The sequence below is a fragment of the Bos mutus genome, chromosome 9 (assembly GCF_027580195.1).
Source record: "Bos mutus isolate GX-2022 chromosome 9, NWIPB_WYAK_1.1, whole genome shotgun sequence".
Lineage (NCBI taxonomy): Eukaryota > Metazoa > Chordata > Mammalia > Artiodactyla > Bovidae > Bos > Bos mutus.
In genome coordinates this window covers 61161355-61176979 of record NC_091625.1, presented here as the reverse complement: position 1 = coordinate 61176979, position 15625 = coordinate 61161355, and the positions used below count along the sequence as shown (strand labels likewise).

At 41.2% G+C, this 15625-nt stretch overlaps 1 protein-coding gene across 1 annotated transcript; it reads left to right on the top strand.

Moving 5' to 3' along the window:
• Positions 1-1681: 1681 nt before the first annotated feature.
• PNRC1 (proline rich nuclear receptor coactivator 1) lies at positions 1682-5727 on the top strand. The gene is made up of 2 exons (XM_070376611.1): positions 1682-2374; positions 4646-5727. The coding sequence occupies exons 1-2, from the start codon at positions 1829-1831 to the stop codon at positions 5087-5089; spliced, it is 990 nt and encodes a 329-aa protein (XP_070232712.1). The 5' UTR covers positions 1682-1828; the 3' UTR covers positions 5090-5727.
• Positions 5728-15625: the final 9898 nt, after the last annotated feature.

Genomic DNA, 15625 nt, shown 5'->3' with positions numbered 1-15625 from the left:
ACTGGAAGTATATGATTCCTATTCATCCCATGATCATGAACACTTATTACGTAGTAAGTGTTGGAAGCACAAAAATGAGTAAAATCCAGCAAAAAAAAAAACCCCGTGAAATCCAGCAATGAAAAATGATGAAATGTAGCATTCACAAAGTTTATATAAAGTTTTTGGAAGCATCATTCTGGCTATTGCCTCTGTTCAACTCTGCTATCAATCACAAAATACTTCTCAAGCACACAAAGCTGAAGAATACTGGTTAAAGGGTGGTAAGATACAAAGAAGTTAAAAGATTATTGCGGTATTCTAATAACCTATAATCTAGTGTTGCAAGCAGTACGATGGTGTTAAAATTTTAGTCTTGCCTGACCTGGAGTTCAAATTCTGTTAACTTGCTTATTGTATGGCATTTGACAAGTACTTTTTGTCTCTCTAAGCCTGTTTTCAGGATTCCCTGATGGCTCAGAGGGTAAAGAGTCTGCCTGCAAGGCAAGAGACCTGAGTTCGATCCCTGGGTCGGGAAGATCCCTTGGCGAAAAAAAGGGAAACGCTTTCTAGTATTCTTGCCTGGATGGAGAAGACTGGTGGGCTACAGTCCCTAGGGTCGCAAAGAGTCGGACACTGAGCGACTTCACTTTCACTTTCAAGCCTATGTTCTCTCCTGTAAACTAGCGATAAAATATAGTACCTATTCCTTAGAGTTCTTTCGAGGTTCAAACGAGATAATTTATGTAAAAAACAGGTCATGGTACAAAAGTACTAGATAAATAGCCACAATTCTTTGTGTGTGTGAGCGCAGTACGGGGAGATGACGAATTTCTATCAACACAGAGCAAGTAAAATGCAGTGTGTTGCAGCAATGTTTCACTTTCTCCCTTTGAGACACAGCTCTCCTCCTCTGCTTCCTTCTCAGTACGAAGCACTGTTTAGCGATCTAAAGTCCCACCGTATGGAAAGCGGTAACATTTCCAATGCGCAATTACGGATTATGGAGAACTTTTTATATATTAAGAAGTCAGTTTCATGGAGTCACTCTCTTAATTTTTATTCCGATTACCATGGCTAATGAGCAGCGTTTCTCACTCAGGTTAATGAAAAAACGTGAGCCACACTTCATCAAATGTAATATAAATGTGGGCTGGTTTTCCGACTGTGAAGAATGAAACTCTTACAACGTACTCTGAAATCTTAAAATAATTTTTAAAAAAACCACACAATAATAATGCTATTATGTTGGGCTTGAAATAAATACTTCCCCAAGGTCAGTGGCTGGGGAGTAGGCGTCAGTGGTCTTGAAGCTTTCCGATTCTTTCCCCTGGCTCCCGCCCCTAACCCCAACGCCCAAATCAGCCTAGATCTGGCTATCTGATCAATGCCTTCAGGGCAAAGTGCAAGGATAAGTAAGGAGGAGTCAGGATGGGGGTGGGGCAGGTGGGGCTGAAACGGAACTTCATTGTTCGCGGGACCGACTCTTCCCGAAAGAACCCGTTGGCAGCGCCTGCGCAGTGCGCGCTCTTTGTGCCTGGCTGCAGCAGCGGGTTGTTTGTGTGTGTCTCTTCCAGGCGGTGGAGGCGGAGCCTGATGGGCGTGACCTGCTCTGTCGCATTCTTATTGGGCTTTCTCAGGAAGGTGGGCGGGCACAGGGCGGAGCTTCGGATAACAACACTCAGAGCGGAGGCTGAGGATATTTGTTGCTGCGCCGCCACCGCCCGAGCCATGGTCCGCGATTCACTCCGGCTCTCTTAGCAGCAGCAGCCGCCACCGCCGCCGCCCTGTGATCTGTGGCCTCACTAGCTCCTTCTACTCCTGCAGAGCCACTTTTCCGCTTAGCGCTATGACCGTCGTTTCTGTTCCACAGCGGGAGCCGCTTGTTCTAGGCGGCCGCCTTGCGTCCATGGGCTTTTCCACCCGCGGTTACTTCGGCGCCCTCCCGATGGTTACCACTGCTCCGCCGCCTTTACCCCGGATCCCGGACCCCCGGGCGCTACCTCCCACTCTCTTCCTCCCTCACTTCTTAGGGGGAGACGGTCCCTGTCTGACCCCCCAGCCTCGCGCCCCGGCACCTCTTCCCAACTGCAGCCTCGCCGCGGCGGGGGGCACCCCTCGGGCGGCACCAAAGAAGCGACGAAAGAAGAAGGTGCGGACCAGCCCGTCGGGGCAGCTCCCCAGCCGCTTCCACCAGTACCAGCAGCACCGGCCGAGCCTGGAGGGCGGGCGGAGTCCCGCGACGGGCCTTGGCGGAGCGCAGCAAGTCCCGGACCAGGCCCAGGCCGCCGCTTGGGTCCCAGCTCCTACGACCGCCACCCGAACTGAGGAAGCGAGCCCTTTACTTGGCCCGCTGCCGCCTGCGGCGCCCGGCCAACCCTCGTTCAGAAGAGAGGTAAGGGCCGCGAGGGGGATGGAGGGGGAACCGTTGGCGTTCCAGCCTCTATACGGCCACAGCCGGGCCCCGAGGTTTGGGGGCCCTGCGCCGAGGGGTCGGGGAGGGGGGGCGGGGGCCGGGGCGAGGGGCGGCTGTTTACTCGGGAGGGAAGTTTCCGTGACGCCGGCTCCCTTCTTGCTGGGGGGAGGGGGGAAGGCCTGCGCTGGCACCGCTGATTGGCTCCGGGGAGCCGGCCAATGAGAGAAGCCGCTGCGCCCCAGCAACAGCCCGGATTTAGAAGGCTGGCGGCGTTCCAGGGGGTTTCGGCGTTCCGGGCGCGCGGGGGGCGGGGGAGGGAAGCAGCCCGCGGGAAGCTGACGTCAGCGCGCGCTACGTGCAGAGCGCTCCGGCGCCCATGAAGGAGGCGAGCGGCCGGCGATGGAGGGCCGGGTTGCGGGCCAGCCGGCGGCTTCCCTACCGCTGGTAGCGCCAAAACCGGTCGGGACGCGCTTACGGCCTCTCGCCTCCCTATGTGGGGTTCTCAGTGGGCTGCCAGCCGCTCGCTTACGTTGGCTTTTTGTTGAGTTGTGAGGTGCCTGGTGTGGGGCGCCGGTCCAACTGGGGCGCAGCTCCTTGCCGGGCCGACCTACTTAGCTGTACTTTTAAACTTCGGAAGTTGGCAGGAGCGACGGTAGAGTTGGGTTGTCTCTTTGAAGCGATAATTTTGTTTATCAGGTGAACGGAATTTACGGTTTAACCATCCCCACTATGTATCCTGTGCCAGGCTTCCTTAATGGAACGTGGTGTTGTGCCCAGAAGGATGAAATTTTCGAAAGAAAAGTTATCAGTTGACGTTATGATGCCCAGTTGCTGTTAAAGGACTAGGATAAAACTGATTAAAACTTAGATGGTATTAAGTCGCTAAGGTAACGTTTACATCGCAATAAGACATTTTCCCTTTAATTTCAAAGATTTTCATAATAATGAAAATAAGCTACTGCCATTTGTTGAAAGAATGTTTAAGAGACTTGCAGCTTATCTAGCTGTGCCCTTGCAAAAATTAAATTTGTCCGCCATGAGTCCTAAAAATTTTGTATAGGTTCTTGTTTCAATTCCATGGGCTTCCCTGGTGGCTCAGACGGTAAAGAATCTGCCTGTAGTGCAAGAGACTCGGGTTCAGTCCTTGGGTCGGGAAGATCCCCCTGGAGAAGGGACTGGCAACTCACTCCAGTATTCTTGCCTGGGAAATCTCATGGACAGAGGAGCCTGTCCGGCTACAGGCCGTGGGGTCACAAAGAGTGGGACACGACTGAGCGTTTTACATTTCCATGGCTCTTCTGAAGCATTAGTGATAATGTAAAAACGAGTTTTTATACTTGTTTCTTAGTAAGAGTACCTTTTCTGGAACTATATTCAAACCTGGGCGCTCATTGTTGCAGTTACCACGTTTGACTTGGTTATGTTACCTTGTGCTCTGGCTTTCTATTTGTGTCCTTCACTACGGCATTACAAGGGTTGAAAGGACAGTGATCTAATAGATTATCTTGTCCTTTCCATCCTCTCAATCGCTTCCAGTAAAGTGATCACTTGAGTTAGTAAAGTGATTAGAATTAAGGCAATAAAGTTCTTGAAGCAATTGTTAAAACAGAAAGTAGGGGGCAGGCAGAAATCGCCTTTACCATTATGTATAAAAGTGGAAAGGATGATAGAGTTTTTTTAGTATTTAAATTTCTGAAATTTTATTTTCAGAAGCTGGGAGATCATTTTTAATGTATATACTTAGTAACCACTGTCAAAACATTTCCTCACTCCTCACATTTTTATTCTTAAATATTTTATAAGGTACCGGTCTTAGGAGGTGTAGATAGTGTATCTGTTAACATAGTTTTTCTTTCTAATCTGCCAAAGCATTTGAAAATTTCTCTTGGAAAACTCCTACTGTAAAAACACTGACTTTTGTTAGGAAGAGGTTGGCATACTTGTTTGGAAGAGAGCTCATTATCTTCTTCCCGGAAAGATGAACTTGGTTACCTTGGGCCTTTTACCTTACGTTTTAGAATCAGGTCATACACTGCACTGATAACAGTGATTTAACTATTTTCCTGGTAAAATTAGATGTGTGCATATTTGGACATCAGTGCTTAAGTGCAGCAAGCACATTTAATCAAGGCAGTGAATGAAAGTCCAGAACTTTTTAAAAAAATAAATATTAGATATATGGTGAGGTTCATGACTGCTTTTTTTATCATGAGACTGTATTCACTTTTATTATGTTCCTTGTCTTTGTAGGTTTTAAAATCAAAGATGGGAAAATCGGAGAAAATTGCCATTCCCCACGGCCAGCTTGTTCATGGTATACCCTTGTGTGAACAACCAAAGATAAACAGACAGAAAAACAAATATAACTTACCACTAACCAAGATCACCTCTGCAAAACGAAATGAAAATAACTTTTGGCAGGATTCTGTTTCATCTGATATAATTCAGAAGCAGGAAAAAAAGCCTTTTAAAAATACTGAGAATATTAAAAATAAGCATTTGAAGAAATCATCATTTCTAACTGAAGTGAGCCAAAAGGAGAATTATGCTGGGGCAAAGTTTAGTGATCCACCATCTCCTAGTGTTCTTCCAAAGCCTCCTAGTCACTGGATGGGAACCACCATCGAGAATTCCAACCAAAATAGGGAGTTGATGGCAGTACACTTAAAAACTCTCCTAAAAGTTCAGACTTAGATCTCAATATGTATGTAAAACATAGTTTTTCCAAAATCCCTGGACTCCTTGAAAAGAAGTGGTACAGAAACGGAAAATTGCCTTGTAACATACAAGGGCAGAAGATGAGTTTAAAAAATTACAAACAGCTTGTATTATATTTTATATTTTGTAAATACTGTATACCATGTATTATGTGTATATTGTTCATATTTGAGAGGTACATTATAGTTTTGTTATGAAAGTATGTATTTTGCCCTGCCCAAATGGTAGGTGTTTTGTATATATACAGTGGAGAAATTTTAAGTGTGCTAAGGCACATATAAGACCGATTTATTTGCACAAGGTACTGAGATTTTTTTTTCAAGAAACAGCTGTTGAATCTCAAGGTGAAGATCTCAATGTGAACAGTTTACTAATGCACTACTGAAGTTAAATCTGTGGCACAATCATTGTAAACATAGGGTTTGTCTATGTTTCTCTAAATTGATTTCTGCCTTCTAATCTGTAATTACTGGAAAACTTCTATCCCCATTTTTACCAAACTTAATTTCTGGTTTTTTGGTTTATATCCATTCAAATTTAAATTTTTAATGCCAACAAAATCGGTTGTAATCAAATTTTAAAACAATAATAATAATTTGGCCCCCCCCTTTTAAGTCTTGACTCTTTGTGTGTGATTGTTTTTCATGTTTGAATGTGTAACTAGGAGATGGATTTTAACTTTCCATTTCACTGGCTAAATGTTTATACTAATTGTATGTCCTCTTGAAATTTGCAGAGTCTAAAACACTACTACCTCTAAGGGGAGGAATTCCCCATCTTATGAATGGAAATGGTTGTGGGCAAAAGTGTAGCTGATTTAGTTTACAGCTTAGAATGTTTTTATTTCCCAACTGTTTTTGTAAAGTACCATTTGACTTACCACATTTACAATGAAGGAAAATGGCACTTGTTTGGTTTTCAAATTTTCAGTATACTGGTTTTCAAAATCAGTATATTGATACTAAATGGGATACTTGAATCAAAGCAAATATAATGTTAAAATAATAGATGGAGATTTTGGAATCTGAAACTTGCTTGAAGTTATTGTAGCATATGTGTTTTTTACTTTAAAATTCAAACTTCTACTCAATAGTGTATAAGGTCTATTCCAATAAGAAATTCTAGAACATGATTTTCCCTTTTCATTATACAAAGCCAAGGTTATCTCATACAGTACAAAGGAAAAAGTGGTAATGAGTAACTGGTCAGTATTTAGACGTGTGAAAATGTAAAGTTGTTAAAAGGTTATATATGATTTTATAAAACAGTATAGATGAGAAAGGTGCTACCATCCTAAGGGGAGAAAATGAGGCATGTTCTCAATTTCTTGGATCCTTTGGTTCACACAAGGGAGGACCTAACTTTAGAATCCTATTGACTCAGTAAGCAGTGGCATGATGACTTCTTACTGCCACCACAAAATCTCTTAAGAATGTACAACTTGTAAACAACCCGTCCAGCCATTTTTCTTTGGCACTGATGCCTTGTTCTTATGAATTTAGAGAAAGTTACACTTAATTTACATACAGGTATATATAGCTAGATTTTTAAAAAGCATTTAGAGAAACTAAGATACAGGTGCACTTTCAACTTGTGAAGACTTTTTTTCTTTTAGCCAAGAGGAGTGTTAATACACTGGTAAAGAAGATGGCTAAATTTTTTAAGGGGTGATATAAGGAAATTATAAATAAATTTTATAGTTTGAAAAGTGGTTGAAACAGACTACAGATATATTTAGTGAGAAGGTGTTAACAAATTTAAGTCGAATAGTTCTGGTTTTGCAGTAAAAGTTATTTAGCAGTCTTAGCCCCTTCAGACTACTATAACAAAATACTAGAGATTGGGTAGCTTATAAACAAAATTTCTCAGTTCTGTAGGCTGGGAGGTCTTAAGATCAAGGCGTCAGCAGATTTGGTGTCTAGGGCTTCCCAGGGGACGGTAGTGGTAAAGAGTGTGCCTGCCAATGCAGGAGATGGAGATTCCAATCCCAGGGTCAGGAAGATCCCCTAGAGGAGGGCATGGCAACCCACTCCAGTATTCTTCCCCGGATAATCACATGGATAGAGGAGCCTGGTGAGCTACAGTCCATAGGGTTGCAAAGAATCGGGACAGGACTGGAGTGAGCACGTTAAGCATGCCCAAGAGCCCTCATAAAGTTTGTAGCAGGCGACCTTTAGCTGTGTACGCACATGGCACAGGGGTGGGGGTGCTTTCTGGGCTCCCTTTTATAAGGACATGAATCCTATTCATGAGGGTTCCTGCCCTCCTATCCTAATCACTTGCCAAGTCTCTACCTCCTAGTACTATGTTTCCCCTATTGGAGCTTGAAACATTTCCTCCCAATGTTCCTGTAATTTGTTTTGTGGGGGTATAAAGTAAACTACTAATTTTAACTAATGGCCTAGTTTAAAATTGCAAAGGGGTAAAATGTGTATGTGAGTGGAAAAAAATTGTTCTATTCAGTGGCACTTCCCCTATAAAACATATATGCAGTTTAGAATCTCATACTGAAATGTCTTTAGGTAAATTTGTACAATTTGATACTGAGTTTATTCAGCTCATACCACTGATGTGGTGACAACATAGAAAGCTGCTTTTATTTGCATTAATCTTGGTGCTAAGTAATTTGTGTCCCTGCAGAATGAGAAAGGGAAAAACAATAAAAGACCAAATTACAATATTAAAAGATTGATGGGAGCCATTCTTTTCAAACTTAAAGGTGGTTTTTAAGTTAAAATACAAACTTTAGTGTAGTTTACAAATTTGAAGATCTGAATGTATTATCAAGTAGTTTACATTTTACTCTTAACCAGCTTTCAGGTTTCTATACCCCGTTCCTTCACAAATTATAAAACTAGTACAATTGTGGGAAATGAATGGGATCCAGTTATGCTGTACTTAAAACCACTTGTATTTCTTTTGCCTAGTACGTGGTTTTTAAACTAGCTAAAAACCCATAGTATTTGTTCTGTCTTCACCTGCCTTCATTAAAAGCCCTGACTCAATTTTGGTGTTGAGAAGGAACAAAACCCAGGCCCATCCCAGTACTTCTGCCCCTCAGCACCAGGGCCCAGCATGGACCTGGTAAGGAGGGCACAGTGGATATCCACCCAAGACAGGGAAATGAGGATTATGAGGAACTATGAATGTAGTGGATAAACTAGACCCCTCTGATGCCTCAGCTCCCAGCATGTTCTCAAAAGCAGTTCAATGTCTGGGGAGGAACAGGGCTGTCATAGCTCAAAACCACCAACCTCTACCCTATTTATTCCTGGTTCCTCCAGAAGCAGTGCTGGGGAGAAACATGAATATTCATTGGTTTGAGATTACCAAAAAAATGCAAGGCAAGTGTTTTGTGGGGGAAGCTGGTTTTGTGATTGAGGCGGTGGGTTAATTTTGAGTTGAGTCCACAGGGTCGGAACTGGATACGACTGAGCGACTAACCCTTTCACTGAGCTCCTGTGGTAGCTCAGATGGTAAAGAATCTGCCTGCAGTGCAAGAGACCAGGGTTCAATCCCTGAGTTGGGAGGATCCCCTGGAGAAGATAATGGCAACCTATCCAGTATCCTTGCCTGGGAAGTCCCATGGAGCTGTAGTCTGATGGGCTACAGTCCATGGGGTTGCAAAGCGTTGAACACGACAGCAACAGACACTTTCTCCATTAAGCAATCAGTTCTAGAAAGGAAGCTGCAAAGGAACTTCTACTTGATACTGGCATTTTTGTATGAGTCTTCATTGCTGCTTACGCAAATGCAGATGTCTTCCTTACAGATGGGAAATTGATTTTAAGAGTTAAGCCCATAGTTAAAAATTCCCTCAATTGTTAAGTCACCAAGTTTAGCTTTTAAAAATAGTATGTTGTAAATATTACCACTAATTGGCCTACACGAGTTCTGAAGTCTCCCAAATCTTGTCTATGATTCCATCAAATGGCTCATTTATGTGCATATGCACATTTCTTCATATAATAAAATTCCTAACAAACTAATATAGAGTCCTTGTCTTGGATAAAAACTTCAACCACTACTCTCCTTTGTTTGAAATAACCTGTTCTTTTGTGTCATTTTGAGCAGCATGTCTACAGAATGTGGGAGATTAAGTGTGAAGTTATGTTCAGGAGATAGCTAACCCTTGGACATCACAGGTTCAAACTGAGCAGGTCCACTTTATACACACGTATTTTTAAAATATTAACTACTACATGATCTGCAGTTGGCTGAATCCCAGGATGTGGAACCTTGGATATGGAGGAGTCACAGATAACAGAGTCAGACTATAATTTATATGCATGCTTCTTTCAACTGCAAGGTGCACCTAACCTATGAATTGCTCAGGGGTCAACTGTACAAGCATAACTGGCAAAACGAAAAGTTAACAACATAGGTGGGTGAGAAAGAAATGGCCACCGTAACTAAAATACAAGCTGCCTTCCCTTCACCCTACACCCTACCGAATGTCTTTAGGAGGTAAAAACAAGTCAATGTTTTCCAACAGGTGGTTACTAACTCTAGTGAAAGAGTAGGGATCATCTCCTTGGTAACCAGACCCTCCGGAAGGAGTATTGCATGGGGCCTTAAAATAGTATGACATGCAAAGAAAAGCTAAATAACTGTCAAGAGGTAAAAGTTTTAGCAGTGTTACATGAAAAGATGTGGACTAGAGTCAGAAGATTCAGTCTTGAATGGTGTATTGGGGTAATAACATGAAGGGCTTTAAAGTCCATGTTTAATAAGAGTTTCAACTTTATAAGCATGATAGTCATCAGAGGTTTATGAACAAGGTAGTAAGATTCTAAAACAAAACGTGAAAAGATGGAGTATAGTTTGGAAACGGAGATCTTGAGACACGAAAGCCGCTTGAAGATTCAGTACTTTAAAAAAAAGCCTAAAGGACATTATTGGAGGTTATACAGAAGCATGGACTTATTTGGGAGATGTTCTGGACGTAGAATTCAGAACTGAGAAACTGAATGAAGCATAAGAAAAAGATTTAAAATTGAGCCATTAGGAAGATAAAGCCGGCAATTAAGGAACTCTGGAAGGGGCTGGAATTGTAAAGGAAGGTAATTTTGATTTGCATGTTGAACTTTGAGATGTGTGTAGGATATCCAGGTGGAAATATACAGCAAGTAAGGTCAGGTCAGGCCAAGAGGCACAGCCGTGGTAACTGCACAAAAACCCTAATTACAACATGAATATGAAACAAGTATTGTCTTCCTGTATTTTCTTTTCCCCTCCTTAGGTTAGCACCTTTACCAGTACTCCTGACCTCATCCTTTCTGCCTCCTATAGACTCTAGACTTCATCTATGATAGTAAATGGTTTAAAGTATTTCCTCTGAAACAGTATTAAATGATGGTTACTACTGACCTGTAAAAGTCTGTTAGTAATGGTTCTAATACTAAATTCTCGATTAAAAACAGACAGCAGGGAGCCGGTTGCTGGAAAGGAGGAACAAAGTTTCTTTCCCTTTTCTGAATTTCAAACTGGGTAAAACTGATCTTTTATAATACTATAATTTTTTGTAAATCTTATCCGTTCTAATGACCGTCCAATTTTATTGCTGAATACGTTTTTCTTTATTGGAGGGTGGACACCCCGGACTCCCACGCCCTCTATGCAGCTGATACTTGCTTCAGGTTGAGCGGAGTCAAGCAAATGTACTTACAAGTGGGTATGAAAGGCTGACAGTCTCATCATCTTCCTCTATTTAACATTTTGAAGGACGCTGCCGAATGAAAACATTACAAAATCACAAGCCCGCTCTTCTAGCCCTGAGGTAATGCCTCCAAGTTGGGTTTTTTTGTACTTTATTCCTCTCCTGAATCCATAAATCTTTCAAAAGTTTCCAAATGGGTAAACAGTATGTCTGTTACGAAATGAATTGTAAGCACACACCATGTGTAATTCAGGAGCTCACTTGTTTTTGTATCTGAAAAGCAATTTGAGAGTACATTTTATAGATTGCTTTTTATAAACACTCATAAAAAATTAACCTTTGAAAGAAACTTTCTTGAAAATTTTAGGATTCTCTGAAGGTATGGGATGGATGAAATTTTAAGAGTTAGGGATAATTTATTTTATGCTTGGATTAAACTTTTTCTTTAAATCTCTTGGATTAGATTGTTTTACTCTGACAGTTTTCAGATTACTTTTCATATCCTTTGCAATTTTCTTGGGAGTTCTAAATTGAATATGCTAAGAAGTATGAGTAATATTCCCAACACCCAAGAATTGTATTTGCCAAAACTAAGCTTGTGAATTACAATTTAAGATTTATAGGTGTTACATTTACTGAGGGTTCATTATCAAGGTCTTAGAATTCATTTTCTAAAGTAGATGTTGTTGTTTAGTCATTAAGTTGTGTTGGGACTCTGCGACCCCATGGACTGTAACCCACCAGGTTTCTCTATCCATGGGATTTCTCAGGCAAGAATACTAGAGTGGATTGCCATTTCCTTCCCCAGGGGATCTTCCCAACCCAGGAATTGAATCCACATCTCCTGCTTGGCAAGCAGACTCTCTACCACTGAGCCACCAGATAAAGTGAAAGTGAAAGCAGGTCAGTCCGTGGAATTCTCTAGGCCAGAGTACTGGAGTGGGTAGACTTTCCCTTCTCCAGGGCATATTCCCAACCCAGGGATCAAACCCAGGTCTCCTGCATTGCAGGCAGATTCTTTATCAGCTGAGCCACAAGGGAAGCCCCGTATCTACATGTGCTTTGTACTGACTTGTGTCTAAGTCTTTGTGACCCTTTGAACTGTAGCCTGCCCGACTCCTCTGCCCACAGGATCCTTCAAGCTACTCCTAAATTATTACAGATAGTTCCTTTGTTCTAAGATTAGAAATTAACTTGATTAGTTGTCAAAGCCGAATTACAAACCAGTCTAGAATCTTGAGAAGATGGCAGGATGAACACATTCTGGTGACTTTTTGATTATTTCTGACATGGAAATGTTTGATTTAATTGAACTCAAATTGCCTTCTAACAGTAAGGTCTTTAAACAGGAAGATCTTTATTTCACTCTGCTTGGCCGCATGGAACCAGAGGCCTTTGGCTCTTCCTATCAAAATCTTGGAAAGATATACAATTTGGGAGATCTTGCTATAAAATAATGCCTGTTAACAGTCCCTTTCAAAGTTGAAATTACCCTTAAAGTGACCAGACATTAAGGGCTCTCACATTAATAGAACAAAAGGATTATCAAAGGTTAGAGTTCCCTTTTCAGTCAGTGTTCCCAGGGTCCTAATCACTGTGCACTCGTCCAATCTCTTTAAATGTTTCTTCAGTTCAGTTCAGTCGCTCAGTCGTGTCTGACTCTTTGTGACCCCATGAATCACAGCACGCCAGGCCTCCCTGTCCATCACTAACTGAGTTCACTCAGACTCATGTCCATCAAGTCAGTGATGCCATCCAGCCATCTCATCCTCTGTCATCCCCTTCTCCTCCTGCCCCCAATCCCTCCCAGCATCAGAGTCTTTTCCAATGAGTCAACTCTTTGCATGAGGTGGCCAAAGTACTGGAGTTTCAGCTTTAGCATCATTCCTTCCAAAGAAATCCCAGGGCTGATCTCCTTTAGAATGGACTGGTTGGATCTTCTTGCAGTCCAAGGGACTCTCAAGAGTCTTCTCCAACACCACACTTCAAAAGCGTCAATTCTTCGGCGCTCAGCCTTCTTCACAGTCCAACTCTCACATCCATACATGACCACAGGAAAAACCATAGCCTTGACTAGACGGACCTTTGTTGGCAAAGTAATGTCTCTGCTTTTGAATATGCTATCTAGGTTGGTCATAACTTTCCTTCCAAGGAGTGTCTTTTAACTTCATGGCTGCAGTCACCACGTGCAGTGATTTTGGAGCCCAAAAAAATAAAGTTGGGACCGGATGCCATTATCTTTGTTTTCTGAATGTTGAACTTTAAGCCAACTTTTTCACTCTCCACTTTACTTTCATCAAGAGGCTTTTTAAGTTAGGTTACTGTAAATCATGTGATCTTTGAAACCACACCCTGAATTTTAAAACTAAGAAAACAGGATTATGTTTATGAAAGATAATCAAGATTTTTTGATCACTCTTTTGCTAACTGGAAAAGCCTACTTATGAACATTCCAATTTTCAAAAATTTACTAAATGTTAAAAATCAAAATAACTGAGGAAAAGATGTGATAAATCAAGCATAATTTACTGTTCAATTGTAGACTCTATGTAATTAATGAGTATATGGGTATTCATTGTAAGATTACCTCACTAAAGATTTCTACAACAAAATGTTAACAGAATTAGGGAAAATGAAGGCTGCTTATACACGTTAAAAATTATAATGAATATCCTAGTAGCTTCCCTCGTGGCTCAGTCAGGGAAGAATCTGCCTGCAACGCAGGAGACCTGGGTTTGATATCTGGTTGGAGAATATCCCCTGGAGAACAAAATGGCAATGCACTCCAGTATTCTTGCCTGGGAAATCCCATGGACAGAGGAGCCTGGCAGGCAGTTCATGGGTCCATTTAGCGATTAAACCACATTACTCCTGTATTATACACAAATTGAGTATTTGCCAACAATTCCAAAAATTCATTTACATTAAATATAATTAGCACAAATAAGTCAATCTTTTGAGGCTGTAAACTCAATGTTTTTTCTTTGCACTTTCAACTAGGCTGCTTATTTGGTCCTAACTTCTAAAATAACAGAACTCTAGTCAGTGACTGAAATACCAAAGTCATTGTAAATTAAGAACTGAAAAATTAGAGAAATGATAATGTATTTAAGCACTGGCTTATTTGGGAAATGTGACAATTGTTATTTAATGTTAATGTTGAAATAAATGTTAAAGCTTGAAACTAAATTTAGAGGAGTAGGAGGAAGTAGGTGGAGACTATTGAGATTCTGAAGGGCATTTATCATAACTTCCCACGGTTTGAGAGGAAAGTTAAAGAATGATCCACAAGCAGTGTAAGGAAATACCTGTTTGTATGAGATGCCAAAAGGAGAAGAAAGGGGATGGCTAGAGGACTGGTTGAAGAAGGCAATGGCAACCCAGTCCGGTACTCTTGCCTGGAAAATCCCGTGGATGGAGGAGCCTGGTGGGCTGCAGTTCATGGGGTCGCTAAGAGTCAGACACGACTGAACGACTTCACTTTCATGCACTGGAGAAGGAAATGGAATCCCAGGGAGGGGGGAGCCTGGTGGGCTGCTGTCTATGGGGTCGCACAGAGTTGGACACGACTGAAACGACTTAGCAGCAGCAGCAGCAAAGGGCTGGTTAGCACTGAGGTGACCAGGTAGATGGACAAAGCAGCATGCAACTCTCTGGCTCCCACTCTTTAAAACCTCTGATGCTGAATTAACATCCGTGGAGCTAATGAAAAGTTAAAAGCATTTACATTTATTCTTCAAGTGTAGTTCCACTTTCCATGATAGATATTCATGTAAAACCACATTTTAGTCAAAAGTAGATAACAGGTGATGGACAGAAGTGTGGTCACCGAAACCTCTTTGAGTATTAGTTATACTTGACTACTGACAACCAGCTAAGAGCACCTTATACAAGTGCTTTTCATGAGATACCATGGAATAAAATTTTATTATCCATGTTTTTAAGTGGCATTAAAAAAAAACTCCACATAGATTATATGACAAGACTAGGGAATAAATTATAAAGTATAAAACAATAAATGGTTAGACTTAATATGCACATTAAAAATTATAATGAATATCTTAACAAAACTAGAGCCTGAGTATTTCTAATTCAGCTACATTGAACATTTTAAGGTTTACTGACAATGATGAATGTAAATGCTTTTCCTTAAGGTTCCTATGAAATTATGTTTCAGTGTTAAAATAAATTTAAGTAACACTCCTTCTCATTTTTAAAATGTAAAAATGCCCTGAAACATTCAATCAATTATACAGCTTACATCAGAGTACTTTTTCCTCAAGGTGTAAAGTATTACAACAAAGTGGATACTGCCTCACAAATTTAATAGGAATGGTTTTCAGTTTCACCTCACAAAAAAAGCATTAATTTTTTTCTTACTACTGAAACAGGGTATCACTTGAGCCTGGAAGACTATTTTATATTGTGATTTCTGTTGAAATAAGTCAATTTAACAGCATTTTAAGACTACTTATCAGGAGTAAGCTAAGAAAACTACAATGTAGTTATTTCTTTAGGAAACAGCTGCTCATAGCAAAGAATCCTGGGTTTCCTCAATCTACATCTACATCCATTTCTAAAAAGCATATAGTTCTTAGGTATTTAGTTCATATAATATACTCCTGAATTCGGGAAGCTGTAACTTTGCTTCTTGTTTCAGTTATACTTTTCCTGAGAAACTACTCATCCTACACAAGCTGCAATACGTAAGATCAAACAGTAATAAATGTGTGGTCAAGTTATTCTCTCATTTGGAGACTGACCCTTTAAATTTTCTATCCACATTCTGAAAGAACCTGAAACCTGACACACCAGTAAGATACTCCTGATTTTAATTTATAACCTATTTAAAT